This window comes from Rattus norvegicus, chromosome 14, assembly GCF_021556685.1.
Source record: "Rattus norvegicus strain SHRSP/BbbUtx chromosome 14, alternate assembly SHRSP_T2T, whole genome shotgun sequence".
NCBI classification, from domain to species: domain Eukaryota; kingdom Metazoa; phylum Chordata; class Mammalia; order Rodentia; family Muridae; genus Rattus; species Rattus norvegicus.
In genome coordinates, this window is record NC_141547.1 from 43,293,650 (window position 1) to 43,309,234 (window position 15,585).

At 42.8% G+C, this 15,585-nt stretch overlaps 1 protein-coding gene and 2 pseudogenes across 3 annotated transcripts in view; 1 reads left to right on the top strand and 2 right to left on the bottom strand.

The window, feature by feature from the left end:
* The window catches only part of Klb (klotho beta), a 51,860-nt gene extending 39,738 nt beyond the window's left edge, over window positions 1–12,122 (bottom strand). Inside the window, exon 1 of one of the 2 annotated variants that reach the window (XM_087582520.1) lies at window positions 11,346–12,122. In XM_087582520.1, coding sequence (XP_087438646.1) covers window positions 11,346–11,447 — 102 coding nt within the window. In that variant the 5' untranslated portion in view covers window positions 11,448–12,122. 2 annotated transcript variants of the gene reach the window in all.
* On the top strand, window positions 7,645–8,166 carry Rpl32l5 (ribosomal protein L32 like 5; annotated as a pseudogene). Its single transcript, XR_015637436.1, has one exon. The product of XR_015637436.1 is annotated as a ribosomal protein L32 like 5, transcript variant X2 (transcript).
* Window positions 12,123–13,608: 1,486 nt separating the features above from the next.
* On the bottom strand, window positions 13,609–14,199 carry LOC108352828 (40S ribosomal protein S13 pseudogene; annotated as a pseudogene).
* Between the last annotated feature and the right edge of the window lie 1,386 nt (window positions 14,200–15,585).

Sequence of the window (15,585 nt, forward strand, 5' to 3'; positions counted from 1 at the left end):
GCTCTGTGATTCAGAGCGCTGTCTGCTCTTGATTGCTAGCACCCACATGGTGGCTCACAATGGTTTGTAATTTCAGTTCCAACGAATCTGACATCTTCTTCTGGGTCCGTAGGCACCGCATACATATGTGGTATATGTGTAGGGAAAACACCCATACACGTAAAATTAAACAAATAATTAAAAATGTTAGTCACGCAGTAATTAGTTCATATATCTGGTAGCTAAAAACAGGTCTTTTAGGTCCAATTGCAGCAAAATTGAATTTTGGTTGTATTTTTTTTTTGGTCCTTTTTTCGGAGCTGGGGACCGAACCCAGGGCCTTGTGCTTCCTAGGCAAGCGCTCTACCACTGAGCTAAATCCCCGGCCCCGAATTTTGGTTGTATTAATCTTATAACTTTCCCAAAGGAGCGTTGGAAAGTTTTACCATGCTTGAAGAATGGGACCTCAAAAACTATCCTGTCGAGGCTGCAAAGATAGCTTAGTAGTTACAAACACACTTGCAGCCGGACAAGCGGTGGCCCATGCCTTTAATATCAGCACCACACAGGAGGTAGAGGCAGGTGGATCTCTGTGAGTTTGAGGCTAGAGTGAGTTCCAGAATAGTCAAAACTACACAGAGAAACCCTGTCTTTAAAAAGAAAAGAAAAAAAAAAAGAAAAAAAATGAAAGAAAGAAAAAAGATAAAACAAAAAAGCAAAAACAACTAGCAAAGCGCCGTGCACTTGCTGTATAATAGGAGGATCAGAGTTTAGTCCCAGCGCCCAAGTGAGGACCAGCGGGGCGTGGTCTGCACCAATGCTGAGCTGTGCAGGCAGAGACCAGAGGAATTCTGGGGCTTTCAGAGATCCTGGCTCAAGGGAGTAAGGTGGAAAGTGTTGAGAAGGACACCCCAAAACCCTCCTCTGCCCTTCACTTGAACACTGTATTTTTTAAGATATTGGGGGGGCTTGGCTGGGAGAGATTTAAAGGTGATATCTAATCTACTTAGGTGCATCTCAGACCCCGTAGCCTTCCTGATATTCCAGACTGGAGGTTCTGCGGTGTGTGGGCAAAGGAAGTTTAGTAAACCATGGGAATCAGGGTTTTCCCAGTTGTTTTTGTAGTATTTTTTTTTTTTTTTTTGGTTCTTTTTTTTCGGAGCTGGGGATCGAACCCAGGGCCTTGCGCTTCCTAGGTAAGCGCTCTACCACTGAGCTAAATCCCCAGCCCCTTGTTTTTGTAGTATTAACACAAACTTTTGCTTAAGAATTTCAACAGCACTTTTAAGAAAAACAAACTAGGGGTTGGGGATTTGGCTCAGTGGCAGAGCGCTTGCCTAGGAAGCGCAAGGCCCTGTGTTCGGTCCCCAGCTCCGAAAAAAAGAACCAAAAAAGAAAAAACAAACTATATAAAGAAGGTTTCTTTTTTCTTCTTTAACATGTCTCCAGGCTGGCCTCCTCGGCTTCCCAAGGGCTGGGATTATAAACATGTTTACTCTTTTAAGACTATCCCAGCTGTTTCTATTATTTATACATTATTATTATTATTGTTGTTTATATGTGAGTACACTGTAGCTGTCTTCAGACACACCAGAAAAGGGTGTTAGATTCCATTACAGATAGTTGTGAGCCACCATGTGGTTGCTGGGATTTGAACTTAGGACCTCTGGAAGAGCAGTGAGTGCTCTTAACCGCTGAACCATCTCTCCAGCCCTTATTTGTACTTTTATTCTTTTAAGTTTCGACTACATCTTTAAGATTTATTTTGTGTATGGGGATAGCATTTGCCACCATTTGACACAGAAGACTGCATATGGGAGTTGCTTCTCTCCATCCACCGTGGGGGCAGGGTTATCAGGCTTGGCAGCCCTCGGTTGTTTTTAAATATTTATTTCTTGTTTTATTTTACCTTTGCATCGCTTCTTGGCCTTTTGGCTAAGATCAAGTGTATTTTACCTTTGCAAATGAAAATTGTGAACTCTCACCACTCCGCTTTCACAATCCAGGATATATTTAAATATATATATTATAAATATAAATATACAAATAAATATATATACAATATAAATGTGCTACCATATCAGGTAGACACAATAAAGCAGTGATAGCATATGCCTTATATATATAAAAATAAAGTTTTTTGTTTGTTTTTTTCTTTTTGGGGATGCTGGGGTCAAACCCAGAGCCTTATTCACCTAATAATTATAAGACTTATTTTGTTTGTATTAATGTGTGTTCTGCTGTGTGTGAGCTCGCCATGTGTGTGTGGTTGCCTGAGGAGGGCCTGAGGAGGCGTGGGATGGGGCTGGAGAGCTACCAGCGCACAGATCCTCTGCAAGAGCGGTGAGTGCTCTAAACCACTAAGCTGTCTCTCCAGCCCTTCTGTGGGAGGAGGGTTTCTCTGTGCAGTCCCGTCTGTGCTGGAACTTGCTCTATAGACCAGGCTGGCCTCGAACTCACAGAGATCTCCTGTTTCTGCCTCCTGAGTGTGGGGATTAAACCCATGTACCACCACCACTTGGCTTTTTTATTTTTTTTTAAATTCATTTGGCCTTTTGAGATAGGGTCTCATGTAGCTCAGGATAGCTATGCAGTTGGTAACCTCTTGGCCCCTCTGCCTGTACTTCCCAATGCTGGGATTATAGGCTATCCCACCACACACATATTAAAATTTAACAGCGGGCATGATGGTACTGGCCTTTAATTCAAGCACTGGGAAGGCAGAGGCAGGTGGATATCTGTGGTTTCAAGGTCATCCCAGTCAACATAGTGAGTTCCAGGACAGCCAGAACAACATAGTGAAACCCTGTCTAAATTCCCATAAACAATCAAAAAAAAAAAAAAAAGTAGGTGTGACAAAATGTTTATATTTTTAAGAGAAAAATCATTAAAATAACCTATTTAATTCTTCGTCATATACCTAACGTGTGTCCGTAACGCAAGTTTCTCCAACTGATGGTGTAAAGAAGTACGGCAGCCAACTCCTCAGGAGGTGGGAAAATGAGGAAGAAACCGGCTTATTCCAAGCTCAGGAAGAAGCCAGTAAGGTTCTGACCTAGAGGAGAGTTTCCCAACATGCTGTGCCCTAATGCCCTAAGTGCCTCTTTCACAGTGTGAAGCAATCCCTTGATCCCTGAGGAATTTCGGAAGGATAGTCAGTGTTTGTGTGTGGCATACAAAAAAGTGTTGACATAGGTTACCCTTTATGGAAAACTGTGTTCTTGAGGACTATGGTTTAAAGTTCATTTAACATAAATTTAGGGTCAGTGAGATGGCTCAGTGGGTAAAGGGGCTTGTTGCCAAGCCTGACGGTGTGAATTTGATCTCAGAGACCCACAGAGTAGGAGAAAACTGATTCCCCTAGGTAGTCTGCTGACCTTCACCCTTGAGTCACAGCACATGAGCAGCCCCACCCCCAACAAACACAATACTTTTTTTTTCTTTCTTAAGACAAAATGTCTATGTAGCCCTAGCTGTCCTGTGTCTTGCTAAGCATAGCAGGTTGGCTTCGAACTCACAGCCATGTAACTCAGCCTCTCCAATGCTGAAATTAAGGGTGTGTGCTACCATGTCAGGTAAACACTATAAAGCAGTGATGGCATGTGCCTTAATTCCAGCTCTCAGAGGGGAGAGGCAGATGAATCTTTGTGAGTTCAAGGCCAGCCTAGTCTATAGAGTAGAGTGAGTTTCAGAATAGCCAGGGCTACACAGAGAAATTCTGTCTTTAAAAAAAACAAAAAACAAAAAAAAAAAAGAAAAAAAAACAGAAAAAAAAAGTAAATTTAAAGCAAAATATCTACGTACTAAATTATCAGTGGTTAAAATCCTGATGTAGCCGAGTGACAGAGCTTTGACTGTGTTTGAATCCCCAGCACTGGGTGCGGGGGGAGTTATAATACACACAAATGCAAACACTGGCATTTCTTATCTAATAAACACTGCACATCATTTAAATTACTTATATAAGAGAAAGCATTTTGTGGCGTATTTTCACATCTAGTTTTAGAAGTGAATGTACACTAAAATGCATTTTAAAATGTATATATTCAGGGGTGCTTTTTATGTCCGGCATATGTACTTTTTTTCTTTTAGTTACATTTTCTTGTGTGTGCGCGTGTGCGAGCGTGCGTGTATGGGTACTCGGCTGCTATGGTGTGACGTGGAGGTTAGCAGACAGCTTTTGGGAGTCGGTTTTCTTTTATCAGCCTGTAGGTTTTCGGGGGTTGAATTTAGGTCATCAGGCTTGGCAGCAAGCACCTTACCTGCTAAGCTGTCCCCTCCCCCATTTTTATATATTTTTTCTTTTCTTTTCTTTTTTTTTTCCGGAGCTGGGGACCGAACCCAGGGCCTTGAGCTCGCTAGGCAAGCGCTCTACCGCTGAGCTAAATCCCCAACCCCAGCTAAATCCCCAACCCCCCATTTTTATATTTTTGAGATAGTCTTACCATATAACTCAGGCTGGTTTTAGACTCATAATTTTTCTGCCTCAGCCTCCTAAGTGCTAAAATTACAGGCGTGCAACACCATATTTTGCTTTTTTCTTCTTTTTTTTGAGGCAGGGAACATTTCAAGACAGAGTCTCACTGTATATTTCTGGCTGTTCTAGGACTCACTCTGTAGACCACACTGGCCTTAAACTCAGAGATCCTCCTGCCTCTGACTCCAAAATGCTGGGATTAAAGGCGTGTGCCACTACACCCAGCTTTTAAAAACATTTATTTTTAAGATTTGCTTTCTTTTTTTTTTTTTTTTTAAAGATTTATTTATTTATTATATATAAGTACACTGTAGCTGTCTTCAGATACACCAGAAGAGGGCATCGGATCTCTTTACAGATGGTTGTGAGCCACCATGTGGTTGCTGGGAATTGAACTCATGACCTCTGGAAGAGCAGTCAGGTGCTCTTAACCGCTGAGCCATCTCTCCAGCCCAAGATTTGCTTTCTAAATTCTGTGAATTATATGTGTGTGTCTTTGTGTAAGTGCGTGTGAGTGCAGTGCCCTCAAAGTTCTGAAGAGGTCTCTGGATCTCCTCGGGCCAGAGTTACAGGCACTTGGGAATCACCCAGCGCGGGTGCTAGGAACTGAATTCTGGTCCTTTTGCAAGAGTGCTCTTAACCACTGAGCCACCCCTCCAGCACCCCCTCTCCTTTTTCTTTCTTTCTTTCTTTTTTTTTTTTTCGGAGCTGGGGACCGAATCTTTCTTTTTTTGATTTAGTTGTTTGTTCATTTGTTTTTATTTGTTTTTATTTTTTGAGACAGGATTTTCTCTGTGTGGCTCTGGTAGTCCTAGACTTGCTTTGTAGACCAGGCTGGCCTCAAACTCACATCTATGTGGCTCTGCCTCCTGAGTGCTGGGATCAAAGGCATGCATGCACCACCATGCCCAGATGTATTGTGTCTTCTTTGAAAATAGACTAGTGCACAAGTTAACTTGGAGGTCGAACATGTGATTTACAGATCCTGTGAGAACCTCCATGAGGCAGTGCTGTCATCTCCCCATGCCTTGCATCCTGGTCATGTTTCATCTGACCACTTGTTCAGTAACCAGAAGTCACTGGGTTTTGAGAAGCAGAGGAAAGGGAAGGGCTCTTGACTGCTGTGATGTTATTTGGCAATGTCTGGTGACACTTTGGGTTGTCACAAGCCTGAAGCAAGCTGGCTTCAGGCTGAGGGAACAGGCTGGGTGGGGAGATTTGTAGCTGGCAGAGGCCCCAGGGTTGCTGGACATCGTAGAGTGCTTAGGACAGTCCATCTCAACAGAAAGTTACCCGGCCCCAAATGTCAACAGCTCTGGGGTTGAGAAATCCTCACGTTGTGTCAGCAGTGTATGTCTATGAAAGATAACATTTCTAAGCCACAAAATGGTCCCAGCTAACACAGAGGCCAGCAGTGCTTCGTGGGGGTGAACTGAGGGAGTGGCTGCTTCCTAAGACTCACACCTCGGGCCCTGAGGCTGTCTACCTAAGATGCTCCACTTTAAGGGAGAAGTTTGCAAACTTCTTTTTTTTTAAAAGATTTATTTTATGTATGAGTACACTGTCGCTGTCTTCAGACACACCAGAAGAGGGCATCAGATCCCATTACAGATGGTTGTGAGCCACCATGTGGTTGCTGGGAATTGAACTCAGGACCTCTTGAAGAGCAGTCAGTGCTCTTGACCACTGAGCCATCTCTCCAGCCCATCAAACTTCTTATTGGTTGTATTTATTGACTTAAAAATAGAATGTAAAACAAATGCCGTTATTTTCTTGATTACTCTATGTGAACTCTTGGGGTTTTGATGATCCAAGAAAGAAGGACCCACCTGCATAGACCAACTCTCTATGAAATGTTTCTTCTGTATTTTGAAAATTACATCGTATTTATTTTGTGGACATGTATGCCTTTGTACGTTTGTGTGTGTCAGGGCATGCGTGCCACAGACCTGGTGTGGAAGTTCTCTCCTTCCATCAGGCCATCGCTCTTGGCTTCAGGGGTCTTTACCAGCTGAGTCCCGTGTATTTACTTCATATGTATTTTGAGACAGTTTCTTACTATGTAACCCAGGCTGGCCTTGAACTCACAATCTTCCTGCCTCCAACTCCTGAGTCAGGATTGATTGGACATATATTGCCACACCCATATGACTGTTGAACTTTTAAAACTGAACATAAGAGATCTCTGATCTCTTTCTTGCTCTTTTAAAAATTTATTCATTTAATTTTGAGACAGGGATTCACTGTTGCCTTAACTGGCCTTGAACTCCACATAGACCAGGCTGGCCTCAAATTCACAAAGAACTCTTAGGATTAAGTCATCTTGTCCAGGTAAAATCTTTACTCTATAAATGTCAACCCATAAGAAGGGACAGACCTGACGGAGGAGGAAAGGGTCCTCTGAGGCCCTTATCTCTGCTCAGTCAGCCAGGAAATTGCTCCTTTTTGCTTAAAGCAAAATTGCTTGAATTCAATTTGTCACTTGCAACCAGCAACATCCTGACTAATACACCACCAGATTAATATCTGTAATATTTCAAGAATTAGCAACAATACAACGAAACAGGAAGATTGAATTTGACATTGGTTCTGTGATTACAAAGATTAAGTTAGAGAGGCTGGAGAGATGACTCAACAGTTCAAGAGCACTGGCAGCTTGTTCAAAGACCTGGGTTCAATTCCAGTGCCCACAAGGTAGCTCGTAACTCTCCGTCACTCCAACTCCAGGGGTTCTGGGGCCTTCACAGATACACATGCAGGCAAAACACCAGTGCACATAAAATAAAAATAAACACATCTTTTTAAAAAAGATTACGTTAGAAGCCTGTATGTACTGTAACATGTGCCAAACGTTCTGTGTTAGATACTGGAAACAGAAGATCTAAGAGCAAGCAAACAGGGCAGATGGCTCAGCAGGGAAAAGAACTTCCTACCAAGCCTGAGGACCTGAGCTGCATCCTTGAGACTTACATGACAAAAAGAGAGAATGACTCCTAAAAGTCATCCTCCAAACTCCACACCGGTGCCTCAGCATACAAATAAGTAGAATGTAAAAACACAAAGCAAAGGGGGCCAACACAAGCAATAGCAGCAGCAACAAAAGTCCCTGGGAACTCTTAGGCTAACTGAAGAGAAAGAAAGGGATTAGGGGACGGAGAGACAACTCAGTGGTTAAGAGAACTGACTGTCCTTCTTCCTCGGCGCTGCCTGCGAGGTGGCTGCCATCTGTTTTGCGGCATCATGGCTGCCCTTCAGCCTCTGGTGAAGCTCAAGATCGTCAAAAAGAGGACCAAAAAGTTCATCAGGCACCAGTCGGACCGATATGTGAAAATTAAGCGAAACTGGCGGAAACCCAGAGGCATCGACAACAGGGTGCGGAGAAGATTCAAGGGCCAGATCCTGAAGCCCAACATTGGTTACGGGAGTAACAAGAAAACCAAGCACATGCTGCCTAGCGGCTTCCGGAAGTTTCTGGTCCACAATGTCAAGGAGCTGGAAGTGCTGCTGATGTGCAACAAATCTTACTGTGCTGAGATTGCTCACAATGTGTCCTCTAAGAACCGAAAAGCCATCGTAGAAAGAGCAGCACAGCTGGCCATCAGAGTCACCAATCTCAACGCCAGGCTACGCAGCGCAGAGAATGAATAGATGGCTTGTGTGCCTGTTTTGTGTTCAAATAAAACCACAAAAACTGCAAAAAAAAAAAAAAAGAGAGAGAACTGGCTGTTTTTCCAAAGGACCCGAGTTCAATTCCCAGCACCCACGTGGCAGCTCACAACTGTCTATAACTCTAACACCATCCGGCATGCAGGCAAAATGCATTTTAAGAAAGGATCAACTGATATGGCTGCGGTGAGCCCAGAGAAGGGGCAGTTACCTCTGAGGTGGTGACTGTCTACAGCAAGGTTGTCACAGTGTTGGATGGGAAAAGCAGGATTTTGAAAGGTCTTCTATCTGGATAGAACGTGCTAGAAAGGCTGGGTGTGGAGGACTAGCAAGGTAAACCTGGGTTACATTATGACTTGTGTGCTTACAGAGGGTGATCTGATAATGGGATGGGAGAAGGCCAGAAAGGGGGTTTTTAAGGGTTAGGTAACAAAAGCCTTGGGAAGGCATCAAAGTATTTATGCAGGGAACTCAACATGGTACATATTTCAAATGTTATTGTTAAAATAATTGTTAAATAGGCACGATAATAGCTCCCTTGTAAGGGTGTGAGAACTGCATATGAGTTAAGTTGATTAGATGCTCACAAATGGCTAAACCAAAATCCATCCTTATTCTGTTCCAAACACAGAACATCCATTGGTAGGGGGGACCATGGGAAATTCATGCCAGAGGTAAGGAATCTCGAAGTGTCTTTAATAACATAATCTGACTCAGGTTGCAGTTGGGGATGTGGTTCAGTTGGTAGTTTGTTTGCCCAGTGTGTCAAAGCACTAGGTTTGATCTCTAACACCTACGTAAACCAGGGCTGGTCGTCCAGACTGTATTTGTGGCCCAGGAGGTGGGAGCAGAAAGTAACAATTTGAAGGCTGTCCCCAGCTATATAACAAATTCAAGGGAAACCAGGGCTGTCTGTGTGAGGCTTCATCTTAAAAACAAAAGCAAACAAGCAAACAAAAGCCTAAATCCCAAGTAGTGAGCTGGACCATTTCGGTTCCTCTAAACTAGGACTCTTCAAATTGGACAAGCTTTTCAAGATCATTCTAGAACTAGAAATTGGTCATACGTTTTCCAAAAACCTCTGAGAAGCAGAGTCTAAAACATCCTACAATCCATACACAACAACTGGGTTTTAAGTTAGTTTTAGTTTAATACATATTCCCCCTCCCCCCCAGCTGAGGATCGAACCCAGGGCCTTGCGCTTGCTAGGCAAGCGCTCTACCACTGAGCTAAATCCCCAACCCCTTAATACATATTCTTGAAGTAAAAATTAATTCTAAGGAATGCTTCTCCTGGGTCACAAGGGGAACAAGAAAGAAAAATACTGTAGCATAAAATATCAGATTAATCTCTTTTTTTCTTTTGTTAAAGAAAGGGCTGAGAGGAGACCTGTAGGAAACAAGTTCACTTCAGGCTACCAAAGCATTGCAAGATTTCTCTCTGGTGCGATAGGTCACTGGGTTATGCTGAGAATTTCACTGTCTTGCTGATTTCAAGGGACTCCTTTGGCCATTTATCTAGGCTAGTGGTTTAGAAATTTTAAGGACAATGGAGAAATAACTTGGGGCAACATGACTATTTACGAATAAAGTCCTTGGAGATGGCTTTGTGAACTAAACCTGATGACCTGAGCTTGTTCCCCAGGCCCCACGTGGTGGGAGGAAGGAACCAACTCCAGCAAGATGTCCTCTGACCTCTGCAAGCGTACCATGACACGTGCACAAGGACGGTGTGTGTGTCTGTGTGTTTGAACAGGCTCACAAGCACCTACTAGCGAGCACACACACATGTAGTCATGCACAAACGTAAATTTCAGAAAAAAGTAGAGTTGATGATGTAGAGGAAAAAGGGAAACATGAGAATAAGACATTTTTACAGCTATTTTGGATGTAATGAATGAGCTTGAGATTAATTTCCTGCTAAGGGAAACATGACTGAAACCATCCGGCTAAATATATAATATATATATGTATATATGTATATATATACATGAATCCAAAATCCAAAGGAAAAAAAAGGTGGTTAGCTGGAGCAGTTTTATATAGGGCCTTTTCTGACCCTATATATTCAAAATTTTGATTCCTTAGAATAAATTTCCCCTCACACATTATAAAATGTTATTGATAACCTTTTCCTTTCATCATAAAAATGTAACAAGTGTTTCATTTATTTTTCTCAAGTGAATGAAGTTAACTCCGTTTCCAGATGTCAGACTCCTGTGAGGCCACGTTCCCTCCAAAGTCCTTAGATGAGCCTTTAATAAAAGAGATTTAAAATAAAGAGCTGTGGATAACACTGCCAATCATAAATATGTTCACAGCAGCTGAACTTTATTATGGACATGGCTGAGTTTGATCTTGCTGAGCCTCCAACCTTAAGAGGGGAATAATGAGAATGGAGGGCCTATTTCATGGCCGTTCTGAGGGTCAGACGAGTTATACAGAAAGTGCTTTCCGGAGCCTGCACTGGGTCTGCAGTAGGGACTGTTATTTTTCATGCACTTTCACTATTGTTTTGATACATGGAGCTTTTCCCAGTATAGACGCTGGCTTCTGAAATACCCTATTTTAAATACCTCTCCCCCTGTAGAGCCTCTTCTTCCCATGTTTTATATTTGTTGGTCTCATTTAGCTCCCAACACATGTTATCTCAGCTGTTTTGTTATAGAACCTATGTAGTGCCAAATGTGAGCTGTAAATCATTTCATTTTCTGCATTTAATATGCACAGGTGAGCTACTGGCAATTCCCTTTACTATGGCTAAGTACCCCTAAGCACAGGAGCAACAATATTATGTGGAATATTAGAATGATTGTGTGTTAACACTATTCTGCCATCGGGAGGTACTGTCAGAAAAACACGATCTATAAAGTGCTGCTTTCCTACCGAATAAAACTAGACTCCTATTCTCACATCAAACTACATAACCGCGTAGTTTAAAAATGGCCTTAAAGCACAGCTGTGAGGGAAATTAAATCAATATAGTAGTACCAACATTGGAAAATGAGACTTTTAAATATAAAATTGGAAGATAGAATTTGTAAGTTAGCGTGAACTTAGTGGTGTTGATTTTTGGTAAACTACCCCTTTAAAGAAAGTTTCTTTTAGCCCAGTCCCCTGTTCTGAAGCTCTTGTGAGAAGCCAGCTGTACAGTACCTTGATCAGGTTGTGTCCCACAGTGTAGACAGCTGTTAAATTTCCCTTCTCTCCTGGCGCATGCATACCTGTGCCAAACCCATGCCAAGCAACGAGGTAAGGGTTGTGAATTGTAATCCAATATTTGACACGGTCTCCAAAGGTCTGGAAGCAGTATGTGGCATAGTCATTGAAGAGATCTATCATAGTTGCATTTTTCCAGCCCCCATATTCTTCCTGTAGCGTCAAAGGCAAATCCCAATGGTATAAGGTAACAATGGGTTCGATATTCCTAAGTACCAGCGAGTCCAGAAGTGCTCTGTAGTACTGGAGACCTTTTGCATTCACAGCTGCTACTGTTCCGTTGGGGAACAACCGCGGCCAGGAGATTGAGAACTGATAAAAAGAAACTCCTAAAAAATCCAGAGCCAGCAAGTCCTTTTCCAGAAAGACATAACTGTCAGTGGATCTGTCTGTGCTGTTGACACCTCTCAGGTGTGAGTCGACATAACGGTCCCAGATCGAGGGTCCTCTTCCATCTGCCTTCCAACTCCCTTCCACTTGAAATGCTCCGGTCCCAACGCCCCAGGAAAAGTTTTTAGGGAAAGTGTCATAGAGGAACAGCTGACCTGGGTTTACCGGACTCACGTATTGTTTTTTATCCCATATTGCTTTTCCGTCTCCAGAGAAGCCGGTAACAGCTCGCAGCAGAACCAATGCAGACAGCACGGCAGATCTTTGCAGTGCTCCGTTGGACATTGTTTTCCTAGAGCGTGTGCTTCTTTCATCAGAGCTGAAGAAAACCCATTCATTCCCTGGAGACCCTGCTGCACAGCCTGTCTTCATTTGCCACGAACTGCTGGACTGTCTTTATCAGCGCTCCAGTAAAAGCCTGTGATTGTAAAGCCCTGTCAATGATTAGCCTGGACCGGGGAGACTTAGGATGGGTCATGAGAGCCACACAATTTGAGGGAGGTGGCCTCGTTGCCGCCGTCAACAGCATGTGTCGGCTTCTTGAGATGAGGAAAGTCAGATGGGCGAAAACGCATCCCGGACACTAATTTGAATGTGTTAAATAAACGTATGGAAATGGTGCCCGAGAATGGTGCCCGAGAATGGCGTTTTCTGTGTAGTCTCTCAGGTGGCCGAAGACCTTTTCTGAATGTTTTGAACTTTATTGAGTTCTACTTTATTGAGTATCTACTTTTCTATTTTTAGAGTTTGAGTGATAATTTTATCATCTCCCATTTTAGGAAAATCAATTTGACATACAAGTCCATAGCCAGAAGTAAATAATTAAAAGCAGCGTATTACACTTTGACCAAAACCATACACACATAAGAATAATCTTTTTTTTTTGTCTTTTTTTTTTTTTCGGAGCTGAGGACCACTCTACCACTGAGCTAAATCCCCCAACCACATAAGAATAATCTTAATGATATCTATTTCAGGTAAACTTAGTTGATCGTGGGGTGGCTCATGCGTATCAGTCCTGCATTTGGGAGGCTGGAACAGGAGGATTGCTGAGTTTAAGGATAGCCTAGTTTACATAATTGAAAGCCACAATGGCTACAGAGCAAGACTCCATTTCAAAGACCCCAAAACCAACCCAAGTTGCCAGGTGCTTCTTGATCGGAGCACTTTGGGGGTAGAATCAAGAGGAACAGAAGTTTGAGGTCATACTTGACTACACAGGGAATTTGAAGTCGGCTGGGGCTACATGACACTGGATATGGGAGATAGATTGAGTTTGGGACCTACGAATTTAATGTCTTTGGCAGTACTGGAGATCAAACCTAGGTTTTGTGCATGCTAAAAAAGTGCTCTACCACTGGGCAATATGTCCCATTCTCTTTTTTGCATTTATTTATTTATTTATTTATTTATTTATTTATTTATTTATTTATTTATTTAAGTACACTGCAGCTGTCTTCAGACACACCAGAAGAGGGCATCGGATCCCATTACAGATTTTTGTGAGCCACTATGTGGTTGCTGGGAATTGAACTCAGGACCTCTGGAAGAGTAGTCAGTGCTCTTAACCGCTGAGCCATCTCTCCAGCTCTTTACTTTTATTTTAAAGCAGGGATTCATTATGCTACTGATGAACTTGATATGTAGTACAAGCTGGCCTTGAACTTGTGGCAATTCCCCTTGCCTCAGGCCTGCATCACCTGCTCAGCAAGGCACCTAAACTGTTTTGTTCAGTTTCACTACAAGGCCCTGTCTGACCCACTCAATTCTGCACTACAGTTTCCTGCTACATAAGAAATAGTACACAACGAATGTGTGTTGGTGCATTTTTTTTAAACTTACTCAAAGTGATTTTATTGCTTGTGTACACAACAGCATTTATGCCCTGAGAGCAGAGGCTGCGGACGAAGCGTAATTCCAATTGGGTGGGAGGACCCGCTTAATCTTATAGTAGCGAGAGGTGAATCCTGCTCTCTATTGGAATCAGGCGGGATTTAACATTCTTATCCTTTCTGTTCTTCTAAAGGTGCTTTCGGGCAGCAACTGCTTTCTTTCTTTTTTCTTTCTTTCTTTCTTTCTTTCTTTCTTTCTTTCTTTCTTTCTCTCTCTCTCTCTCTCTCTCTCTCTCTTTCTTTCTTTCTTTCTTTCTTTCTTTCTTTCTTTCTTTCTTTCTTTCTTTCTTTCTTTCTTTCTTTCGCAACTGCTTGCTTAAATGGTAGAGATCCTCAGGGAGATCAGGGGCAAGGCCTTTGGACTTAAGGATTCTCCAGATTTTATTTCCAGTCACAAAACGGACCTGTGCTACACCATGTGAGACCCTCAGGGCCACACCTATCTGACCTTTCTTGGCTAACTTGTAAATTTGTTCCTTCGAGTCATCAGACATCATCTTCAACCACGTGGGAACGCTACGGCGGTGGGGCAGCACCGACTCGGACAGCCCTTCCCGGGAGCCTGCATGCGACCCATAATGGCAGAGGTCTGACAGCCGATAGTGAATAATTTTAATCCCAGCACTTGGGAGGCAGAAGCGGGTGGTCTACACAGTGATTCAGACCAGCCAGAGCTACATGGTGAGACCCAGTCTCAAAAACAACAACAAAATAAAACCAAACAAAAATCCCAAGAAGCATAATAAGAATCTATTTATGGATTATTATGAGGGTAGAGTTACCACAGGTAAGGCACTGAGACCAGAGATTAACACACAGTCAGTGCTCAATAAACTTAAATTAAAAAATATTCTGGGACAGGCTCTTAGTCTATGGTTCAGGCTGGTCTGGAACTCCTGGAGCTCTTCCTGCCTCAGCCTCATGGGTGCTGGGATTACCGACGTGCACCACACTGGCTGGTTTTTCTTTTTCTTTTCTTTTCTTTTCTTTCTTTCTTTTTTTTTTTTTTTTTTTTTTGATAGGGTTTTGTTGTGTAGTCCAGGTTAACCTGGAATTTGTCATCTGTCCAGCCTCAGCCTTTCCAGTGAATAAACATTATTTTTATGTGAAGGGGAAAGAGTCCAGTAAGCGATACTCAGATGTAGTATTATAGTACTGTTCTGACTCGGCTCGGTTTCCTCCCTCATCATGAGACTTCATGCAGCACACTTCTCTTTAGCGTCACGTGGACCATGCTGTCCGCATCCAGTGTAGCCTAGGGCTTTCCTAGGTGCTCTCTCGCCGTTTGCTATGGTACTCCCTTTAGCTCATGTCTGATTTAAAGCCCAGCTACATCCTCTGGAAAATCTCTCTGACGCCCCAAAGTTTGGTTGGATTTAGACTGGTCTTTCTTGTTTCCATGAGAGCCTGCGTGTTTCTATCAAAACACATCTCGTAAGTCAACAAAAGACACAGTAAAATTCTCAGTAGTCTTTGTTCGACCGTAAACCCCTTTCTCTTGATTATCTCAGCACTCAGAGGCAGGCAGATCTCTGTTAGAGGTCGGACTGGTTTAAATAGCAAGTTCTGGCTAGTCAGGATGACGTAGCAAGATGAGACCCTGCCTTAAGAAAGCCAAACCAAATTGAAACCAAAATAAATGAAACTAAACAACAACAAAATATGAGAGAGGTTGGGGGATGCAGACATAGCTCAGTGGTATCCTAGTGTGTTTAACGCTTGAGGGTCTCTCTCTCTCTCTCTCTCTCTCTCTCAAAAAAAAAAAAAAGGTGTGGCTAAGATCATAAGTCATGGATTCGGTCCCCAGCTCCGAAAAAAAAGAACCAAAAAAAAAAAAAAAAAGAGAGGTCCAGAGGTCCTGAGCTCAAATCTCAGCAACCACATGGTGGCTCACAGCTATCTGTAATGAGTTTTGATGTCCTCTGTCCTCTTCTGGTGTGTCTGAAGACAGAGACGGTGTACT